This window comes from Sturnus vulgaris, chromosome 22 (genome assembly GCF_052056855.1).
Source record: "Sturnus vulgaris isolate bStuVul1 chromosome 22, bStuVul1.hap1, whole genome shotgun sequence".
Lineage (NCBI taxonomy): Eukaryota > Metazoa > Chordata > Aves > Passeriformes > Sturnidae > Sturnus > Sturnus vulgaris.
Window position 1 is genome coordinate 7,426,492 of NC_142264.1, and position 23,073 is coordinate 7,449,564.

The 23,073-nt window shown below is 51.8% G+C and overlaps 1 protein-coding gene across 1 annotated transcript in view; it reads left to right on the forward strand.

Moving 5' to 3' along the window:
* The first annotated feature begins 5,762 nt into the window (after nt 1-5,762).
* ASTN2 (astrotactin 2) overlaps nt 5,763-23,073 on the forward strand; it is a 312,809-nt gene continuing 295,498 nt past the window's right edge. Inside the window, exon 1 of the mRNA XM_088177716.1 lies at nt 5,763-6,108. Coding sequence (XP_088033842.1) covers nt 5,763-6,108 — 346 coding nt within the window. The remainder of the gene's footprint in view (nt 6,109-23,073) is intronic.

Here is a 23,073-nt window from a genome sequence, read left to right on the forward strand (position 1 = left end):
CAGCGATTATTTTTCATGAGAGTTTAATCAGGCACTGTCCCCTTCCTATACCTGTGTGAGCAAACCTTGATGAGCATGTAGGGCCTGAACATGGAGCAAAAACCATCTGCTTGAGAGGCAAGAAGTGCAGGGATTGCCTTTGCTGGCTGGCACCTCTCTGCCTGGGCAGGCTGTCCTGCTGCAGATGTGCTGCCTGCAGCTCAGCCCCTGGCGCCCTCAGCCCATCCATCTCTCAGGCAGTGAAAGCCAATACCACCCCCCTCCTTCCCCTCCCCGTGCTGCTCCTTAATATTTCATGCATCAAAGAAGTTTCAGTTGTAATGCAAAAACTGATTAATTAAGTAGAGTGCAAGAGTTACATGCATTGAAGGTTTCTTTCATCTTGGCAAGGAGAGGAGCCACACTGGAGGCTGTTGCTGCTCATGAAGTTGTGTCAGAGGGCAGGCAGTGATGGAGTGGTTATGGGGTTCTGAAGGAGGGGATGGGAAAGTCTCATTCCTTGGACTTTGGCTCAAGCAACAGGCTGCTTTCCACTTTTCCTTGGGTTCTCCCTTCCTCTGTAAATGTTGTTTACATCCAGGATGGCAATGGGGCTGTTTGGGAGGGGAATCGTAGCTGGCACCTTCCTGACTCCAACCTCAGGATGTGCAAAGTCCCTTTCCAATGTGGCTTTGGTCCTGGACGTGCCCTGCTACCACCACACACAAGAAATGCCAGGCTGAAACCCCAGTGAGCCCCAGGGGAGCTGTGAAGAGGCAGGCAGTGCAGGATGTCAGAGGAGGACAACTAGAAAATGCCATGGCCATGGGCACCTGAGCACAGCCTTGGTTGGTTGTAACAAAAAAAAAAAAAAAAAAAAAAAAAAAAGCCTGTTGGTTGTAATAAAACTGTTCAGTCTGTACCTCAGCCCAAAATGCTCAGCAGCCTTTCCTTGCAGCTCCCTGTTCCCATCCCACTCCAGCGGTTGTTTCCCAGCGCACAGCTGGTGGTTCACAGCTCTCCTGTAAAAGGCAGGAACCAACCACTTGTACCTGAGGAGGGAGGAGAAAATTCAGCCTCTCCTGGCTGCCAAAGCAGGGAGGCTAAAGCTGGCAGAGTGTCCCCTCAGGGCACTTCTCTGGAAGTGGTCAGGAAGCTCCCGTTTTGATGCAGTGTCAGAAAGCAGCATCTCCTGCAGCTTTGAGCACAGCGAGGGGCCCGCTGGCTCGCTGTTAACCCCGAAGCAAGAACGAATTGCAAAGGGCACTTCATGCACCCCCTCCTCTCTCGGAAGGTATTTCTTGGAATTGCTGACCCAGCCTGTCTCCTGTGTTGCTTGTGAGAGCTGGCAAAAGCACAGCTTGAGCCCTGTGGTCACCGACCACAGCCAGGTACCGGGTGGCTGGGGACCAGCATTTGTACAGCTTGGAAACAAAATTATTTTTGTGTCATTTACTTCACGATTAAAAAAAAAAATAAATAAAATAAAATAAAAAAAATCTTTCTTTCTCCTTCAGCAGAATTATTGATGCTGATGTGACGCTGGCAGGGTGAAATATAAACCACTGATTACATCAGAGCTCTACCAGTGAGTTTCTCCTCTGATTGCAAGCAGCAGGATTTGCGACATACAGGCATTACAAACACAAATTGCTCTCTGTATTGTAAATACATAGTGCATTTTAATGATCCCTGCTGTATGTGCATGCCTTTAGTAATAGGGCCAATTGAAAACCACTTCAGAAAGCTGCTATTGGTATCTTTGCAATAACCTCCTCATCTATGCCAGTCAATAAAAGGTGCATTAGTTCTGGGTGTCCAGAAATACAGCTCACAGGATTGAAAATCAAAGAATGCTTCATCTGTGACCCTTTAAATGACAATTATTTTTTTCCTCCTTCCCCATCCATTTTAAACTTAGATCATACAGATACTTTAAGCACTTTCCAGCAAAATATCTTCACAAAGCTCTCCACAGAGGCACAAAATCCCATGTTTGCCTCAATTCCACTTGGGGTATTGTCATGAAGAAGGAAATAACCCTGGGGCTGAACTGCTCTGCTTAGGACTAAGAAATAAATTGAATGTCTCAAAGCTCCTGCTAAACTATCCACTCAGGTGAAAATCAGGCCTGAATGTGGGCAGATAGAGGCACAAGGCATATAGAGGCATAGCCAAGGTTCCTGGGTTGCATGACACACAACATATGCTCTGTCTTCTCCTCCAGGCTGCTCCACCCGGGAACAGCCCACTGCTGCCTCTCAGTCGTGGAGAAGCTCCCAGCTCCTACTGAGAACGTTTCTGCTTTCTGTGCAGAAACCCCCACGCTTGGGACCAGTACAGAAATAATTCCCACAGCCCTCAGTATCTCTTTTTTATCTATTATGGCAGCAACTAATTATTTTCCTTGCATTCCTGTATGTGAGAGAAGATTTAAAAAAAAACAAACCAAACCAAAACAAAAAAAAAAACCACAAAACCAAAACAGATTGGGGAAAAAAGAAGGGATTTGCCCCCAAGCTGCACACTCAGCAGCTGAGGTGAGAATGGAGCTGGTGCTTCCTGACAACCCATCAGGTCCCCCATCTCACCCTGCCCAGATGGGTCCTGTCAGTGCAATGCATTTTCACTTGCACGACGATTTCCATTTCCCTGCAGTGTTTTTTGCTGGGAACGGCAGTTTTTGCCGGATTCTTGGCCCCGATGCTATCGAAATTGACGGTCAGGCAGGCGCTGGTGTCCCCAAGGAAAGGCTGGATCCATGAAGCATAGAAAAAGATATTAAAAATAGGCCTCGTTTAGAAATAGCAATCTGGGTTATAGGCTGTGCAATCGGCTTGAAAATCCACAGTTTGTTCAGATTTAAAGTGTCTCCAAATTAGCAAGTTAGACAAACTTCTGTAAGTGTTCCTAGAATATCTTTTCAGCAAGTGAAACTCTCAGAACCCCATTCCTGCCATTTACTTTTGTGCTGAGAAAGGGGGGGATAATAGAAACCTGTTACCTCAGGTGTAAAGCAGGATTAACATATTCCCCTTTGCAAATATTATTGATGGTTTTCAAACAGTGAAGTCCTGCCTTCAGCTCAATTCTTTGGAAGAAAAAAGCAGATGGAATCCTTTTCTCCCCAAAATGAGAATGGAGATTTGCATTTACACAGGGAAGGATCCAGACTGAATGGAAGCTGAATGTGCCCACTTCAGTCAGTGAACCTTCCCCTTGATCATCCTGTGCTTGTACAGGAGGACTTGAGAAAATCTCAGTGTGCTGCTCAGCAGACTTGTTAGCAGAACTTGGTGAATCTAAAAAGTAAAGCAAAATAGGACCGAATGACGTATAGAGAGCTGCTGGACCTCTGTTTTCTCATCTCTCAGGACTTGCCTGGATATGACAGTCCACAGCAGAGCAGGTGTCCCAACTTGTGTCTCTTGACCTTTGCTTTCCTTTGGCTTTTCTCTAAGCCTGGAAAACATTCACCTCGTTGCTCAATGCTAAGTCAGGGAAAATCTGGATGCACCTAAAACATGTACTGCCCACCAATTCAGCTGGATCCTCAGCAAGCTGAGAGAAGAAACCACATTGCTCAGAGCTGTGGCAGCAGCACTGGGGACCTCCAGATCCCCTTCCTAGCCCAAGGATAGCCCCTTTCCAAAATCTCCTGGTACTTGACAGCAAAAAAATCTCTACTTACGGCAAATGGATGCAGTTGTGCAGCAAGTGGCTACATGGAGGTAGAAGTAACAGCGTTGGGGCCTTGAAGAGAAAGATGTTTTTCTTTTTCAAGATTTGCAGTCCTAAAACAATATTTAAAATTGACTTCTTTTGTATCCATATTGGCTACTCTTGTGTAGCCATTTCGCCTTGTGTATCAATGCTGCACTGGCTCTTTGCACTCTGACTAGAAGAATTTTAAAAATAAGAAAGGAGCACGTGTACCAATAACAAGAAGGGAAGGGAAGGGAAGGGAAGGGAAGGGAAGGGAAGGGAAGGGAAGGGAAGGGAAGGGAAGGGAAGGGAAGGGAAGGGAAGGGAAGGGAAGGGAAGGGAAGGGAAGGGAAGGGAAACTTTTTTACTAGTATTAAACTTTTCTCAGCAAACACCTGCTGACAGGGCTGCATTTCTGTCTGATAATTTTTTTCCAGCATGCCTAGAAACGTCACCCCACCAACTCAGAGCCGAGGTCCCACATGTAATGTTTTGCAACAAGTTGCCTGTTTTGCTGGTGAGCGCTTTTTGCTTTCTCTCTGTTCCTGTAGCTGGAAACAGTCACTGCTCTCACACTCCAGCGGGGCTGCAGCTTGTTAAGGCTGGAAGCTGGCGCTGGGAATGGCCCCTGGGAATGGGGCTGGAGCTGTTTGTTTGCCGGATTTCATATTCATTGCCATTCTGCCCTTGTTGTGGTTTTAACATTTGATGACCTAGGTATCTCAGAAGGCTGTTTTGCCTCAATAGGCATGTGATGAATTGCTCTTAATTAGCTTGTGGAAATAATATAAGCCTGAGCATTAAGCGTGCTTTGTTAGGGTTTTGACATCTTCTTTTATATGTACATCTACAAATAAAATCAGGTAGATTAGCAGTCACTAGGAAATTGTTGTTGTGAGTCACTGACTCACAGCTCCTGTAGGCTGTCTCTCCTTGTCTTTGTTAGTCATGCCCGACTGTGGGCAGGAGTTCACGGGGCTCTGGGATTGGGGTCAAATGTGTCTCTTTTGTCTGTAGGGACAGGGTTTGCCTTCAAATTCACCCCCATCATTCCAGTTGGAAGAGCCAGGTGGCTCCACTGCAGTTCAATCCAGAGTGCCAGCAAAACCACGGCCGTGGAGCTCACCTGGTTTTGTCTTCAAGCACAAACTCCTGCCTTCGGGTGGCATCGAGGCATCCATGTGATGGAGGGATAGAGGAATCTGAGATCAGACCTCAGGGTCTGTTATCCTTCTGGCCCCCATTTAAATTCTGGCTGGTAAATACCAAATCTGAAATCTTTGCTCTAGGTCACAAGCCTGTCTTCTCCAGGTTTGTTGTTGCAAGCCATCCCTCTGTGCCCTGGATGCTGGAGGTGCCTATCCATTTAGGAGAGGGTAATAATTAGTAAAAGCTCTCAGGAAACTAATTTCTGAGCTTTTGCACCCTGGAAGTTCCCTGAAAGGAGGAACAGCTTGAGGGAAGAGTGGCAATGAGCTGGATGGGGGGAGAGGTGGCAGGGACGGCGGGATTTTCATAAAATCACATAATTCTAAAATTATTTGGATCGGAAGGGACCTTAAAGACCATCCAGTTCCACCCCTTCACCATGGGCAGGGTCTTCAACTACCCCAGGCTTCTCCAAGCCCCGTCCAACCTGGCCTTGGACACTTCCAGGAATGGGGCATCCACAGCTCCTCTGGGCACCCTGTGCCAGTGACCCGCCCTCCTCACACAGAAGAACGTCACCTTAATATCCCACTTAACCCCTTCCCTCCGCCACTTCCAAGCCATCCCCCTTGCCCTGTCACCCCGTGCCCTTGCCCCTGCCGTGCGGCTCCGGAGCGATGCGGGAGCGCGCAGCGGGGCCGGTGCCGGGTCGGGTGCGGAGCGCATCTGTGGCAGCGGGGAGCGGCGTGCCCGGCGCGGGGCGGGCGGAGGGTCCCGGGGGGGAGCGGCGGCGGGGCCGGGGCGGGGCGGGGAGCGGGGGGCGGGCCCGGGCGGTGGCGGTGGCGGCGGCGGCGGCGGCGGCGGGGCTGGGGCGGCTCAGAGCGCCCGGCTCCGCTCGCCTCCCGCTCCTGCGCCTGGCTCCGGCCGGCATGGCCGCTCCGCCGCGCCGCCGGGCCGCCGCTCCACCCCCGCTGCCGCCGGTGCTGCCGCCGGTGCTGCTGCTGCTGCTGCTGCTGCTGCCGCCGCCCGCGGTGCTGCTCGCCGGCGGGCCCGGCGCGGCGGCGTCGCGGGAGCCCCCCGGCCCCTGCCGAGTGAAGACGGTGACGGTATCCACGCTGCCGGTGCTCCGGGAGAACGACATCAGCTGGAGCGGCGCCCCGCCGCCCGCCGCCACCGCCGAGTCCCGCCTGCTGCTCTTCGTCCGCAGCGAGCTGCCCGGCCGCGTCGCCGTGCAGGACGATCTGGACAACACCGAGCTGCCCTTCTTCACCCTCGGTAGGAGCCCGCGCCGCTTCCCGCCCCGTCCCGTCCCGCATCCCGCCCCGCCATCCCGGAGCATCCCCGAAGCGTCTGATACCCGCCGTGCCGGCTCTGTGTCCGCCCTCCCCGCTCCGCGGGCGGCTCGATGTGTTTTGGGGCTTTCTAACCCTGCCCCTTGCGCTGCATCCTGGTTTTTGGGTTTATTTTTTGTTTATTTTTTTAATTTTTTTTTTTTTTTTTTTTTTTTTTCCTGCTAGGGAGGGATTTTTTAGCAGGGCCTGAGGCTGCCGCCGCTGCCAGCCCCGGGAGGAGGAGAGCATTCCCCGGGAGGAGGAGAGCATCCCCGCGCAGGCTGGAAGTGATGGGGGCTGCCTCGTGTGCTCCAAGTTGAGCTCTGAGCCCCGAGGAGGTGCCGCCGAGCCTGGCAGAGCGGGAGGGGCTGTTTTTCTAACCAGAGCCTGATTTTATAAATGCTTCGTGTTAATTCTCGAAGCTCGCTCTCGCTTCACGCACAACTCCAGCGCCCGGGTCTGTGCGAACGCTGCAGACTTTCCTCCGCTCCCAGCTGTGGGGAGGGGGATGGGAATAGAAATAATTCTGTGATCGTACTTCGGTCTTGATGCCAAATCCCGTTGTCTCGGATGGGGTGCCCGAGCTGTCTCTTGTCACTTTTACCCATTTCTGTGCCGTAATCAGACAGTCCTTCAAGAGAACTGTTCCGAATGTCACCTGGGCAGTGCAGTGTTTACTCTGCCAGGTCACCGAAGGGTTTTTTGTTGATCTTTGCTTTATCCATCAGCTGTCCTGTTTTTTCGGCATCCAAACCTGGGATTATTTGAGTACCTGCTTAACACAGGTGTTAGGTATCTTGTAACACATGGGATTGTGACTTGCAGCACATCTCTTGGTGTGCCTCAGGTGTGTCGAGGTGTACCCATGTCCAGGCTCACTGGGGGCAGCTGGCTCCCAGTCCTTTCCCATACCTCGTGGAGTGATTGCTTTTCACTGAGTGCAATGAGCAGGGGACGGGAAATGCCTGTCTGTGTCCCCAGTGCTGTCATTTTCCCTTGTGTGAAGCTTTGCTGTAGCAAACGCCCTAATAAATAAGTTGGTGGTACTTCCGTGGGCTCTCGGGCTCCAGCTTTGCAGCTTCCTTAGACACGGCCGGTCAATTGCAAAAATCTGAAACAAACCAGATACTCTGTTTCCACTTACAAAAGTGACAAATCAAAGGGTTGATGCAGCAGGAATGACGTTTACCATACCGTGGTGAAAAGTAACAAGAAGTTTCATGGTTCACTGAGTTAATTTTCAGATTAGAGTACAGTTTCTTCAGGGACTGGGTGTGAATTGCGCACTGATCTAAATATATCAGATAGCAAAGAAACCCCTCTGTGTGAGCTTAGATAATAGCTCAAGCTGGAGGAGAGAAATTTGTCTTGATAGATCAGAGGCACGATCTTGTATAGCAAATCCTATTTCTGTGAGTGCCTGCCAGTAGAGACCATGTCTTCATCTAAAATTTTCCTTTACTTGCCTGGCATATTGGTTATGTGTGTACTCATGAATATGAAGTATGTCTAGTGCGAATTTGTGGGGGTTTTCCTGCCCCTTCGTGAACAGAAGACCCCAAAACATCCCCTCCTGTTCCCCCGGACTCACAGGCATCAGGCAGATTGGCAGATGAACGGAGGCTGTGCCCATGGTGGGATGGCTTCATCATGGTCCTGGAATTAATCAGTCCGTTGCCTCCAGAGAAGGTAAAACACTTGTCCTTCCCCAAGGTCTAGCTCATGATTTGCTGTGGATGTTCTGATATTTCAAATTTGTTGCATTTCTCCCGTCTCCTGGTGTGGCAACTGTCTCGCTCACAGTTAACTCTTCTCTGGGTGAGGGCTGTGCAGGATTTCTGCTAGCTGGTTTTCCTAGTGCAGGAACTAAGCCTGTAGTTTTCTGTGGTGTTATTTTTTTTTTTTCCCCTCTCCATCCTTTTCTAACTTCATTGATGGTTGGGAGCTGGAGAGCAGCTGCTGCCTCGTAATGGGCTCTTGGAGGTGAAAATCACGTTACATGTGGGAGTGACACGGGGACAGAGATTTCTCTTCGGCAGAATCTTTGCAAGTCCTTATCTTTAGCTGATTTCTGATGATTGTATCTCTTTATGCGAGTTGCTGGACATGTTTAGTGGCTGTCTGGGCATGAGCTCAGGAGGACACGTAAGAGCTGACGTCCTGCCGGCTGCAAATGTGTTGAGGACTCCTGAATGTCTTGGAGTGCAGGATCTTGCTGTGAGCAGAGATCACTTTCTGGCCACAGCGGGATAAGGATGGGGCAGGATGACCTCCTCAAGCACACAGCTCAGGACAGCCATCCTGACTGACATCCTGAAGGGTTTTTTGAAAAAAATAAAGATTAAAAAAAATAAAAAGGAAGCACAAAGCTGGCAGAGCTGAGACATGGTGCTGATGCTACTGACTCTGAAGCGAAATAAGTTGAGAAAAAATTGAGGCCACTCTATTCTGCAGGGCTCAAAAGTCTCTCCAGGCCAGGAGGCAAGAAAGAAAACATTGCTTTGCTTGGTGGCAATGAGTTTAAGCAGCCAGGGCTGTAGTCTTGGGTCTGCTCAGCAGCTCCCAGCTCAGTAAATCTCCCAGCGCTGCAGTGGTTGCTGTGCTGCTCCTCATTCACTGGCATTTCAAGGAGGGTGGGTGATCTGTAGCTAAAGGCTGGCAGGTGCCAGCAGTGGTGTGAAACTTAAAGTCACGGAATCATGTAGGTTGGGAAAGATCTTTGAGATCATCAAGTGTAACTGTAAACCTAACACTGCCAAGCCCACCTCTAAACCATGTCCCAGAGTGCCACATCCTCCAGGTAGATGCCCTGAATTGATGGCTGGTACAAAGCACATGTAGTGCTCCATGTCCCTTTTCTTTAAAGGATTCTTCCTTCTAGGGAGGAAACAACTTTATCTGTTCCCTGACAATATGAAATTTTATTCTCTTAAATGCATAAAGCGAGAGCTTCCAGTGTAGCATCCCTGCCTGTGGGGCTGCCTGGTCTGCAGGAGCCTCTGCATGGCCGAGAGAGAGGAGAAATCAGCACTAGGAAACATCCACACAGCCGGGCCTGGGCCCGTGGCACGCTGGCAACATCAGAGCAGCAGCAGCAGCCACTCGTGGAAGGCAGGAGCCCACTAGGGGGTGGTGGGTACCCGGGGATGCTCCACAGCAGTTCCTGCTCTGTGTGCCCAGGAAGGTACCAGGGATGCTCCATACCCTCCCTGTGTGCCCATGTGGGCACTCTGGGATGCTGGACAGCAGCCCTGGCTCTTTGTGCCTCAGTGGGCACCCAGCACCTGCAGGAAGGTGGGGAGCCCAGGGTGGGATGGCTTCATCCTCTGCCAGCAAAGGTAGAAAACTTAGATTCTTTGTGCATCCCTCCTGGACTGCACAAACACCCACTGGCAGCTCCCTGTGCTCGGTGTCCCTCCTCCAGTGGGGTATCACAGCTTCTGTGTTTCCTACGCCTTGGTTTATTTTTTCCCTCTTGCGTTGGAGACAAGAAGGATGCTTCTCCCACTACCCCCCAGTTAGGTTACTATAAAATTACTCAGCAAAGCCCAGTGGTGGCAGGAAATGACAAATGTAAGTGCCACCAGTGCATTACAAATTGCTGTGCCTCCCCTTTCCTGAAAAAGCATCCTGCCCTTTCCTTAACCTTGGATACTACTGATGCTTTGTGGCTTCCCTCCCCCCCCCCCCAATTCTCCTGGAGTTACTCTGGCAAACGGTGCAGCCTATCGTTGACTTTATCCCTGCACACTGAGGTCTCTCTAAGGTATGGATCTCGATTCAGTCAGCAGCCATGTGTTCCCTACAGAAGCTGCTCCACCACGGCGTAGCCTGCTCCGAGTGCAATTCAGGGAATGAGGCAGTTGGCTCCCGAGCTAATTTAGATGAGCTCTGTCTATGTGTGAGCAGGTTTATATAGAGGAGAGAGAAGGGAAGAGGCAGACCAATTGTCACCACTGCTCTTACCCTGTAGTGGCTTACATAAGAACAGTTTACTACACACTTCTCATAAATGGCTTTAATGGATTCTGTTTGACAGTGTCTGCAGTGCTTCAAGGTGCTTTGTTTTGGTGGTTGTCACCAAACAAGCTTGTGTTTCTGCATTCCTGGTGTCCCCCTGTGGCCCCTGTGTGTGGCTGATTGATGATTGTCCCCTGCTTTTGCAGCTCCTCAGCAGTTCAGTGCCACTTCTTTTATCTTCTTTCTTAACTTCCCGAAGTCATCTTGGAACTTGGACTTCTCCTCTTTAGGGTGGGAGTGTTGAGTCTTGAAGGAATGCCTGGATGTGGGGCTCTGGGCTGGGTGACAGCATGTTGGGTTGGACCCAATTATCTGGGAGGCCTTTTCCAACCTTAATCATTCTGAGTTTCTATTAATACATTAAAATAAGGGAAGGCACTCGGTTCCCTATGAGCTGATTGTATTTATTGCTGTTCCTAGAAATGCTTGAGCAGGGTTTTGCCACCCTCATTTTGGTCACCAACTCCTGTTTGTGCCGAGCAGGTGGGGAGGCTGAAGGCTCACCTGGGGAGCGTGGGTGTGACTGCAGCTCACTGGTGCTGCTGTTCAGAAGTGCCCTTCCCTGCTTTGAGCTGGCCTGTGGAGTCTGGAGCACTTTGGGGATGCAGAGTGTGCCCGGTGTGCACAGTGGCATCTAAAAATGGGGTCATCTCTGCAAAAAGCTGATGAGCAAAGTCTGGTTTCTGCACTTCCCTTTGCATCAACTGTCCCCTGCTAGGCTTGAGATGCCTGGTGTATCAGCCCAGAGGTTTGGTGAATCAAATTTTTTTTTTTTTTAATTTTGTTTTGTTCTGTTTGTTCTGTTTGTTTGTTTGTTTGTTTTTTAATCTGCTTATATTGTTTCTGTTCCGCAGCTAATCCAATGGGTAAACAGACATACCTTCCACCCCAAAAGCCTCGGTGAGAGGGTGTGGTGAGGGTGAGGCAGGTTGGTGGGCTCCATGGGACAGGGGCAGATGTAGACCTGGCAGTGGGGCTGCTTCCCTGCCCCTCCTTTCCCATCCACAGCTGTGTGTGGATCGGGGTCTGGGCCAGGTCCCTGGTGGTGGGGGCTGCCTGGGGAGGCTGTAAGAAAGAAGAAAACCTAGTAGCAATTTATTCCCCTCCTTGTGTTACTATGTGATTACTCCAGCTTTCCAAGGTGTTGGATTTCATATTTGGGAGGAGTGGGGAGAGCCCAGCTCGGGATGGGGCTGTACTGGTGATGTGGATGCTGAGCTGCAGGTCTGTAAGCACTATAACCCCCAGAAGAGCTGTAGGCAGAAAATGCCCAGGAATGTGGGTCAGTCCCGAGCCCATCCCTTCCCTCCCCAAAGGTGAGTTTGAACGTGGCTTGTCCAGCACGGCAGGGTGTGGAATTGACAGGGATTTTGCTTCATCTCAGGTGTTTTCTGGGCTGAATATCCCAGTTAAAGCTGGGAATGTGCACCGACTTAGCTGAGTGCAGGCTGTGCTCGGGGAGCTGCTGCTTTCCATGAGTACCCACGTTGACCAGCTAGTGGCAACAGAAGATTAACTATGGAGGGAGAGAGGAGCTGCTTGCTGCAGCTGAGCTGCCACGGGAGGAGGCTGGTGGCTGGGGATCCCCCCTGCTCCCCCTTCCTCCCAGCTGATTTTCCATGATGCCTGCGTGCCAAAGGCTTTTGCTGCTCTTTTTCAGGAAGAAATAATGAGCTTTTATACAGAATTATGCAGAGATCTTGCAGTTCTCCACGGGGAATGGGGTGGTGAATGACCTCCAAATGCCACCACGCAGATGGGTGTTCCCTCCAAAACCTGCCGCCTGTTCCCTCCTAAGCCCTGCAAGTGAGAACCTCAGCTGTATGATGGGCAAGCCTTTGTGCTGCCTTGGTGACACGGTGCTGATGTGTGGTGTTGGCTGGCTGTGAAATAGGGCTGAGCCCTTGGGCTTTCCTGATGTGGCAGGAGCTCAGGCACTCGGGGACTGGCTGGGACAACGGGAGAACAGATTGATGCCATGTGTGGGGATGATGAGGTATTGATCTTATGCTTCTTTGACATACGTTTACAGGTGCAGGTGGCTTGAGAAACGCCTGCCATCACACCAAAATGCCATTTAGAGTGTGGGGCAGGCTGAAAGAAAAGAAGATGCCTCGATTTATGCCCTTCATAATCTGAAATGTCCACAGTACAGCCCGTGCCCAAGTGTCCTCCTCCTGCAGCGACCATTAGACATGGGGAACGATGAACCCTGGCCTGTGTTCCCATGCTGCTCCCCAGTCCTGCCCCATCACTACCTGTGGGGTGTGTGATGGCATTGAGCAGAGATGGTTCTTGTGCATAACAAGCTTAAAAAATGGGGCCACTTAAAAGAATTGAATGTTTGTGCTGCTGCTCGGGTCTCAGCTAATGCAGTTAAGGTTTCCAGTGTCCAGACAGTATGGAGACACTTAATGGTATTGAAGAAGCAGAATGGCATGCAGAGGGGGCGAGCAGTGATCTTGGCTGCTTGCATTTGCACTGGCTGGGTAAAGTTTTCTGGTTGTCTCCTGGGAAGGGGGAAAGTGAGGAAAAAAAAATGGCAGGGTAAATGTTTTGGCCCATTGTTCCCTTTGGGTGTCTTCCCCGTTGGCCCTGCAAGAAGCAGTGCTCTTGAATGCTTCCAGTGTCCTGCTGCAGGATGGGAGGAAGAAGGGATTCCTTACAGGGGGAGGTTGGACTGTGGCTGCCTGTGAGAAGATGGGAGATTTAGGGAAGATCTGGAGCCAGGGCTCTGCCTGTGGGTGCAGGTGGCTGGTGGGGAGAGGGCAGAAGCACCAGTTCCCTCTATTTCACATTATCTGTCCCCCCCCTCTCCTGCACTCCTTTCTCTGTGCTTTCACCTCTCCTGTCTTAGTGCAAGACAAAGTCTGTAGGAAACCTCGACTGGCTTTGAAAGCAGCAGCAAAAGGGGAGAAATTTTCCATTAGCAGCATCAGCAGTATAAGAGATTTTTTCCCAGTCACCTGGTAACTGCTGTATTTAGGAAGATTACTGAGCTGATGGTGCTGCTCCCAGGCATATGCATGGCAGTGATCCTGTTAGGAGAGGGAGGCAAGGGATGGTCACACACTGGGAGATGGGCTTGGGCTGCTAAAGGTCAGCTGTGCAGGGAGAGGGGACCCGCGGGGCCAGGCACCTGCTGTGCTCCATCACCTGCTGCTCCAGAGCAGGGAATGGCACAGAGGTGGCACTGCCAGCTGCACTCGGGGCAGCAGTGGGGGCAGAGAGCAGGGCTCCCCAGGGCTGGGTGCTTGCACATCCTCGAGTGGAGGAGGGAACGTCTGGCTCCAGCCTGATCTGGGGCCAGGATGGGGGTTTTGGTGCTTGGTGCCTTTCTCTCTGTGGGATGGGATGTGCCTGTGGAGGGGCACTGCCCTGCCCTGCTGTCCACTCACTACCGTCCCATGGCTCCAGGTGTGAATAACTGGCATGCAGGTTCTGGGGACCCCAGCTTTGCTCCCAGCCATGACCATGCTCACAGGAGCTCAGCTGTGCTGGTGCCTTTGATTCTTTTCCCTTTTTTCCCCTCTCTTTTCTCTCTCTGGGGCAGCGAGGTCTTGCCTGTGGCTGGATCCCTGCCCTGGCTGTGCTGTGTGAGCTGGGCTCCCTGGCCAGCCCCAGGGCTCCTGGCTGCTCAGGCACTTGCCTAACATGAGCTGGCATTCCCGAGTGTGCCTGGGGCTGTCCCAAGGCCATTCACAGCCCTGATCTTTCCCTTGCTGCTCTCTGTGGTTCTCAAGCAATCCTCATTCCAGGGAGAACAGCACATCCCTAAACTGGGGGATCAAGTGACAGAATATCCAGAATATCAGAGTTGGCAACAGCATAGGAATGCTTTTGTTGCCTCAAGCCAACTGCTCAGTAAGATCAGCTTCCTGCTGCAGTGCTCCTGTGCCGGGATGGGGAGCAGGGGTGGTCTGTGTGTGTGTGAGCAGGGAAGGGAGGCTGGAGCAGTGTGTTCCCTGCAGCCCTGGACCAGGATCTGCTGCTCCTCCACCCTGGCCAGAAAAGCCTCTCCCTCAGCTCACTCTTGCTGTGGATGTTGCTTTTTCTACCAGAGGGTCTGATGTGGTAAAATTTGGTGCCACTGACGTGAATTCCTTGTGCAGATGCCCCCAGAGCAGGGGCTGCTCTTCCAGGCACTTTCCCACTCAGATGGTCTCCCTGGGATGATGGGGCTCCCACTGCAGATGCTGCCAATTGTTCCCCCCTCACTCTGTTACTCAGCCTTGCCTTGCCCAGGCTGCTCCATAGGGTGAAGGGTGATGGAAACCCTTTAGCTTGGCTTGCTGGGCCTGAGCAGTCAGTGTGGTGGGGACCTTGGAGAGCTTTGGAGGCTTATTGGGACATCCTGATATGTCCCTTTTCCTTCTACCCCTGTCACACTTCTTCCATGTCCTTTGAACCTCCCATCTGTTTAAATTAGAGGGGTTTAAACTCTTTTCTCTTGCCCTGCCAAGAGAATTCCTCCCAGCCTTCCTATTGCAATCACACTCCTTGTTCCTCTACCTGTAATTTCCTGGGAAATCTGGCCAGAGAGAGGTGCCCAGGCTGAGTAATGTGTTGGTCAGGTGATCCAAAAGAGGGTGTTCCCCACCCTCCCATCCGTGCCATCCAAATTGGGCAGCCCATGGTGAAGCTGTGTCCACAGCAAACATCTCCCATCATCTCCTGCCTGGAGCAGATGTTCAGGGTGGGCAGCTCGGGGTATTCTGGGGGATACCAGTGCTGGGTAACAGTTAATTAAGGTTGGCTCAAATATTGGAGCCTCCTGGCCCTTGAGGCTGTGAAGAAGGTCCAGCAGAAAAGGAGGGATGCTGTAGAGGAGCCAATGACAGCGGTGACGTTTTTGGGAGCTGACAGGTGTATTTGGGAGTCAGACATATTGCAGGCTGGAATCACATCCAGCAGAGGTGGCGTTGGCCTTATCAGTGCAGGCAGGTCCTCGCCCACTGCTGCTGCTGGCAGGGCGGTGGCTGCTGCGTTCCCATCAGGGGCTTTGGCATTTTTCCTCCCCCACGGAAGGGAGGGAGGGCTGCAGGGGCGCATTCGTCACCTGGAGAGCCCCCGGGCTTCGGCTGAACTTTGTGTTCCAGCAATAAAACCATGCGAGGAAATGTGTGCTGTAACAAAGCCCATGGATATAATACATCCGTATCATACTGTACCTTTCATCTTGAAGGATTCCCAAGGAGCTTTACAAACTCGGTGTGCTGCAGCCTGCCAGGGTGACTGAATGTTATCAGGAGCAGCGGCAGTCTAATCTCCGTGGTAGTATTTCCCCCCCTTGCAGGGGGAACTTTATGAAGTCTGGTCTCAGAGTAGCGCTGCTATGGTGTTTTCCTCTAAGCCTGACTTTCTCAGGAGAAACAGGCAAACCGTGTAGCTGTTTGTTATGCAAAACCACCAAAGAAATATTTTTTCCTGGGGCAGTAGGAGTGGGTGGGAATTAGTTTCACACAGCTTCAACAGCTTTGCATCTTGACAGAAGAGGCATTCGCAGGGGAATGTGCCCTCTGTGCAGCCCCGGAGAGGGGATGATAAAGTTTAAACGCTTGAGGAATTGCTTCTGGGCATTAGCAGGGTGGTAGAGTTCAGCTGGTGGGGCAGTTCTTGGGAGAGAAACTTTAAATGTCTGCCCAAAATCCTTGCTGTGCGAGTCTTTTGTCACTTAATGTTCCTTTCTGTGTCTGCAGTCAGTCCCTGAGCCAGCTGATGGCTCAGATCCACGTCCTGCAGCCTTTGGTGACATCTGGGCAGTCGCTGTCTGTGGGGTGGGAGCAGGGAAGGGTGATGCCTCCATCACCCGTGCTGGTCCCCACTTCCAGCTGGGTGTATTTTCACTGCTCTTGACTTACCTGGAGCTGTGGGAGGCATCTGAAGGTGCTGCCAATGGTGACAAAGCCTAAAATTCAAAACTGAACGTGAGACCAGGGGCACCAGGCGAAGCTGTTGTCAGAGGCATATGCTTGAAGCATGGCGGGTAGCTGGAATCTATTTTGGTTTGGAGTGGTGCATATTTAGCCTGTTTTGTTTAGCAGTTTGTTTATGGGATGTATTTTCCCATTCTGTGTAGCTCCCCAAACGTGTGCTATAAACAAACTGTAAAATCAAAAGCAGCCTCTACGTGTTCCCATCAAACACATCACAGGAGAGGCAGGGTGCGTGGTGCCTGCCAGCCTCAGGTCCCCTCTTCAGGAGCAGAAAACACAAAACACACCAGGGAGGGAGCTTATTCTGTCAGGTTTGAGTATGGGAATTACTGTGGGCACTGCTGGGATGCAGCAGGGATATCTCAGGAGCACACCAGCCCTTTTGTCCATTTGCTCTCACTCCACACCTTCCCAAGCTCATCCCTGAGGAGTGTGGGTGTTGGCTCCTGCTGCTCCTTTAGCTTTGCTGCTTTCCTGAGCCCCATTGAAGTTCCTCAGGCCACAAGGAACGGGGTGTGCTGTTGCCAGCATCATTCACAGATCCTGGACATTAAGAACCTTCAAAATTGATCAAATTCCAAACAGGCATTAGAGGTTGGTGGCTGTTCTTCATTGCAGTCGCATGCCTTGTACTGGATCAACATCTGTGCATTTCTTGCTTTAATTTTCTTGAGCGTGATCAGAAGGGCTGGAAGTGCGTTTAATCAAACAGTAGCAGCCTTGCCTTTTAACACAATTCAAGAAGCCAGAGCTGCTTGAAGACACAAACTCCATTACATTGCTTCACATCTTCTGGCCCTTGCCATTTCCCCCGCTCGTGTTTGCCGCTCTCCCAGACTTGTCCTCACTGTGTTCCTGGCTTCTGCTGGGGGAGGAAATCCATTATCCGGGGGATTGGCAGCTGGGAGGGAGGTCGGGGATGCTGCCTGTAGGGGCTGCTCGCAGCCAGCTTGGGGTCTTGCTGGAGCAGCAGTTTGCACGGCAGACACGCTGCTCCTCGTTGTACTCGATTTTATTCTGCTTTTGTAGCAGCTGCCTTTGCTGCTTGGCTGACAAGCTGTTCCTTAACGTGCCGTGGCCCAGCCGTGTGTGGGGACAGGGACGGGAGCTGGGATTTGGGCAGGATGGAGGCTCTGTGAGCTGGAGGTGGGCGGGGATGCTGTCGGCCCCAGGGATTCTGCCAAGCTCGGATTCTGCTCTCCAGGAGTGCTGCCTGAAATCCTGTGTGCTGTCCAAAACTCTGCGTGTTGAAGGAAGTATCCTCTGCTGCCTGGGCTTGCTTTTCAAAGACTGTTGTAAAACCTTTTCCCTCCTCGGTGATGAAGGGGTTTACAGTGTGTTGCAATGAGCCACTTAAAAGCAAAACAGGAGGAAAAAATCCTGTTTGCAACACTCCTCCTGCCTGAATTACCGTGGTGTGAGATATGGGGTGGTTGTAGGGGATGCTGCAGGAAAGCTGAGCCTTGTGAGAGCCTGTTCTTTGCTAAACAATCCATTGGTGTTTTGCCTGTGGCATCTCCCAGCTGCATTTCCTCCCCAAAATCATGTTTCCCACTGCCCAAAGACTTCTCTGGTTTGAGATGTGCTTTAAGTCATGTAAAGCCAAATTTTAGTAGACTGCAGTCTCCAAAGCTTTTCTCCTGCAGAAACGGTACAAATTTATCCGTGAATACCTTGGCCACAGCTGAAGCAGGTCTGTGGTCACCTCCTGGGAAGGGCATCCCAAACCACTCTTGTCCTGCAGCCCAGCTCTCCAGGACCCTGCTGTGGTCTCAGGACCCAGCTCTGTGCCCCGGGAAGCAGAGGGGTTTGGGCAGGGAAGGAAGGTGATATTTTTGCTGTGGCTCAAAAGGCAAAAGCATTTCTATGGATTCTGGGCGTGGGTTTTAATCGCTGCTTGTTTTGCTCATCTCTCTACTAAACTGCTCTGGATGTGCCTAAGGGCAAACAAGCAGGTGTTAATGCTGATATTCTGCTCCTTTTGCTGTTGTTGGGTGGGGGAAAGAATTTGGATTGTAGGAAAGCTGTTGGTTGGAATGGTGCTTCTCTCAGCCGTGGCAGCTGCAGGGCAGGTGAGACCTGGCAGAGCAGAGCAGTGCTGGACCTGGCTGGGAAGGTCTGCAGCCTTAAATTGGCTGCTAATGGCTCTGCAGCTTCCCCACTCTTCTCTGTGCTCTCCTTCTTCCAATTCTGCAAATATTTGCAGCAGTTAGGGGACTGCCCAGGGACATTTTTATTCCTGGCGTGAACTGAATTAGAGGGAAAGGTTGGGCTGGGAGAGTGGTCTCACACTGGGCAGCAAAGATCTACCTCATCCAGCAGTCTCTGCTGTGGTAGCAGAAGGTGAGAGATGGGGCACAGGTCTCTGGAGCATCCCTGGAGCTGTTCCTTAACATGCTGTGGCCCCAGGAGCTGGGATTTGGGCAGGAGGGAGGGAGGCTCCAGGACATGGAGGTGCTGCTGGCCTTTGGTTGCTCCTGCGTTCCTGCTGCAATAATTCCAGTCCTGACTGAGCTGAAAGGGTCCCACAGCAGCTCCTGAGGGGCTCCTGCATCTCCCTCCTGCACCTCCCTAGCGCTGGCCTCTCTGGGAAATCCCTCTGATCCCTGGGATGCTGCAATGTGCCTGCACAGACAGGATGCAGTGAGGGAAGAGGAAGGTTTTTCTTTGAGGTCTGAGGGATGAGCTGAGTGCTGACCAGGGGCTGGCACAGAGGGAAGGATGCTTCTGTTAATTAGCACGAGATGAAAGGAAAACTTGTCTTTATTCAAAGAGCAGCTTGTTCCAGTTTCATCGCAGTCCCTCAGTTCTGAGCTTTAGAGTTTGGTGAATGTGTGAACAATAAGTTTGGGAAGATGTTTTGAAGCCAGAATGGCAGCATTGTTATGAAAATGCTGAAGGGGAGTTGTGACACTGTTTTGAAGATGAAAGTATTTTTACAATCTTAAACTGACACATTTTTAAAAGAAAAGAAAAAGAAAGTTTTCATGAAAGACAGCTCTCAACAAGACTTTCCCTGGCCACAATCAAACGTGGCTGTCCCTGAAGAAACTTTGAGGTGCTGCTGGCTGTGGCTGTCACATTGGTGACCCTGTGTCCAGCATGGTGGGGTGGTTTTTGCTGGTGTTACTGGTGTGTGTTGGGCAGGGTGGGATCTGCACAGCCCTGAGGGAGGGAGCAGTGAGTGTGTCTTGCCCTCCAAGCAGCTGATGGACAAACAGAGCAGTAGGAGGAGGGCACAAGGATGAGGAGATGTGGATGAAGCATGGACACATGCCAATCCCACCCTTGCTGCTCCAGGCATGCCCTCACCAGTTCTGACCCCACAGCACTCACTGCACTTTGAGCTGCTCTGTGAAAACAGATTTTCCACATGTTTAGCTAGCATCTGTTAATGGCTTAGCCAAACATCACCCTGTGAGTGCAGAGTGGAGGGGAGGCTGGAGCTGCCCACGCCTGGCAGCAGCTCTGGGCTGCTTCTGCCCTCAGCTGTGCCACAGGACGTGCCAGTTCCTGCTATCCCAGCTCACCCAGTGGCTCTGGAGAGGCTGGGCTGGAGGCTGGCGTGACACACTGCTGGCACGACAGGGAATGGCTTGGGGTGTCTGGGGACATGCAGCAGCTTGGGCTCCATCCAGTGACTGGCTCCCCATCCATTGCATCTCGCCAGCTGGAGCTGCAGTCCCAGCCTAACCCACTCTCCTTCTTGCTGTTGCCTGAGCTGAGAAACCTCTTGGAATCATAGAATGGCCTGAGTTGGCAGGGACCTTAAAGATCATCTCTTTCCAGTCCCCCTGCCCGTGGAGGTGGCACACCAGAAGATGTCCAGGGTGTCTGAGGCAGTTGTTCTGTGCCCACCTCCCTTTGCCAGCCGCCTGCAGTTCCTTTTGTCAGGGTTAGCAAATGGCAATGTTGGTCACACACCGACCACTTTTTCTTAGAATTTTCTCTTCCATGAGCGCCTGAATGCACCAGCTTGTTGTGATGAGGTTTTTTTTATTCCCATAAAGCTCTAGTTTCCATTACAGTCCCTCGGACACCCAGGGGGCTCTGAGTGGGTGCCCTGTAATTAAAAGCAATCTATTGCCATGTCTGAGGGGGCTGTGTGAGCTACGGGGCCGTGAGCCGTGATCTCCTCCAGCAGAGCTGTCAGGCAGTTCCTTCCTTAGAAAAGAGACACCAAAAATTCCTCTTCCGCCCCCAACTTTGTCTTCCTGCCAGCCCTGGATTCCAGGTTTATTTCAGGGTCTTTTCTTTTGGGCTTGGGTAGGTGCAGAGCATGTATTTTTTGCCATGTGAGTCTGACAAGCCCTTGGGGAGGATGAGTGGGTGTCTTGAAGTGTAAGGGAGAAACTTGGCAAGTGTCTCAGCTCCAGGATCTCTTTGCATTTTTGGCTGCATCTCCTTTTAATCCTGCTGCTCTTAAACTTTTCTGAACCAGCAAAGTCAGCCCCAGCAGCGCTGCCATCCAGGAATACCTCGAAGGTCAGGTCACAGGGGCTGCCTGGGCTGGGGCTTCTCCCAAGGGTGCCTGTCCTGGGCTCCCCGTGCCCAGCACTCCCAGATCTGTGGATGAGGATGGTCTTACCTCCTCTGCATCATGGAGAGGGGTCCTCTGCTCTTGGAGATGGGCAGGAGGGTGCTTGGAGCTGGCTGCCTGTACACTGGATGTGTGCTCCATACTCGGGTGATTCTCAAAAGAAGATGCTCTCCTGAGCCTCTTGGGGTGATATATTTCTTGCTGTGTCTTTTTCCGTGCTCCCAGCTTGGTTCCTGGCCTTATCTATGGGATTTGCAGTCTGGTTTTCAGGAGGTGAAAGCAATCATTTACCTGTGCTGGAGACTGGGGAATGAGCTTCCCTCCGAGGTCTTTCCTGAGCTGCAGTTAAAGGAAGCTCCGGGAGTGTGCCGATTAATCTGGTGGAAAATCCAGCACTTTGGGTCCTTCTGGGATTCTCCTCTTGGCTTTGCTATTTCTTCATGAGATGACTTTGACTGAGTGAACACGGTTCCTGTACCTCTTTCTTGCCCACTGTTTGCAGGAGCCTGTGCACTACTGAGGTGGAGTGAAATTCCCATGTGGAGGTGGGAGGGAGGGACAGACCCTCTTGGCTGCCTTCCTGCCACACTGCCTGCAGGCTGGTGGTGCAGAGAGGGCTGAGGAGAGGAGATCAGGGCAAGTGCAGAGCCAGAAGGGAAAGAAATGGATGAGTGGGATCAACAGACCAGGATTTGCTGCTCCTCTGAGCTGGGGAAGCTGCTTGCCCATGCACTTCTCCATCCAGCAGCTGGGCAGTGGGACAGTGGCATGTGGCTGTCTCTGCCCATGGCTGTGACACACTGTCCCGTGAGGAGATGGGGTTTTCTCTCTGCTTTAATGAGCTAAAAATTATCTGTGAGTTTGAAAGCTCCCCCACGTGTACCAGCATCTCCTGATCTCTGAGAGACAGTGACAGCTCCTCTAATTAGGCAGCCGAGGAGGTAACCTTAGCAACTCCACACTGCTGCTGGGGACCGGCTCAGACACCCCTGGAGATGGTGTGTGTGGTGTTCAGACGGACTCTCACAGGACAGGAGAGCTGGGGGTGCCTGCACACCATCCTCCCTCCCCATGGCTGGGGGTACCTGTCACAGAGAGCAAGAGCTGGCCCAGGTGGAGGCACTGATGTCCCCTCACTGCCTTGTTGGTGCACAGGCAGGGCATTCTACCTGCCACAGCTCTGGGGAGAGGTACTGGTGCAGTACTGGGAGGGAACTGGTGCAGAAGAAGGTGCTGAGCCTACTGGTGCACTGTTGTAACCTGGCTGCAGGGATTGGGGTCTTGGGGCTGCATCAGGAGAAGCTCTGGACCTGCAGGAGAACAGAGCCTGCCCTCCAGGAGCACAGTGCTCTTGGATAGTCCCTGTCCTTCATTTGCAGGTACCAAGCACTCCCTTAAAGCCTGAACACACCTCCTGCCCCGTGGGCTCTGGAAGGGGCCTTGGCCACTCAAAACAGTGCTCAAAAATACTTTTTTTATAGCAGCTGGGAGTGAGCCAGGGCAAAAAATGAGCTGAGGCCGCTGAAGGGAGATAAGCTGAGACGTAAACTGTGATTTTCTGCCCTGTGAGCCCTGTGCATGGATTTCATCTTTTAATGGAAGTGCAGTAAATAAAAGCCATTTTCACAATAAGCCGAGCAACAGGTCATAAGCGTCTGAGCCACTGAAATTGATAGAAGCGAGCTAAGCGTAACAAATCTCCCAAAATTGCACAGACTCCACTTGTATCTAGTCCCTTCCTGCATCTCACCAATTACGGCAAATGGCAATTATTTCTGAGCCAGAGCTTTCTCTGAATAAAACCTCAGTCCAACTGTAGATGCTTTATCTTCTTTTCAAATAGATTTGTACCGGAGGAAAGAGCCCCAGTGGGGAGAAATCCCATTTGAAGGGGTTTTCCCTAGCAGTGTTTCCACAGACAGTGGATGCTGGACATGCTTGGAGGCGTCCATTGACCAATCCATAGTTTGCTGGCTCTGGCTGAGAGGGGGGTTTGGGGACATGTCAGGAACATGCCAGTTCCCTTTTGGTTGTGTCTCTGTTCGGATGAAGTGTGGGCTGGGGGTGTGCAGGGATGCAGCTCACTCCTGGGATGCTCCTGTGCATGAAGCCCCTGTGGAGCAGTGACATTTTCTCTCCCTTCCAGTTAGATCCAGTGGCTGTCTCTTTCCAGTATCCACCCCGGGGCTCTGTGCTGGTGCCCAGCGATGCCTCTGGGGTGTAAAGCAGAGTCTGAGTCCCCACTCAGACTCAATACAATCCATTTATAAGGACTTTTGTCCCTTATAACCTCTGCGCTTTTTTTAGAAGCATCTCTGCTGCAGAGCCTTGGGGATGCACCTGCAGCAAGGAGAGTGCAGGGGGGAATTTCCTTGTGTCTGCACCAGTTTGTCCCACTTGAAGGGGTTACTTA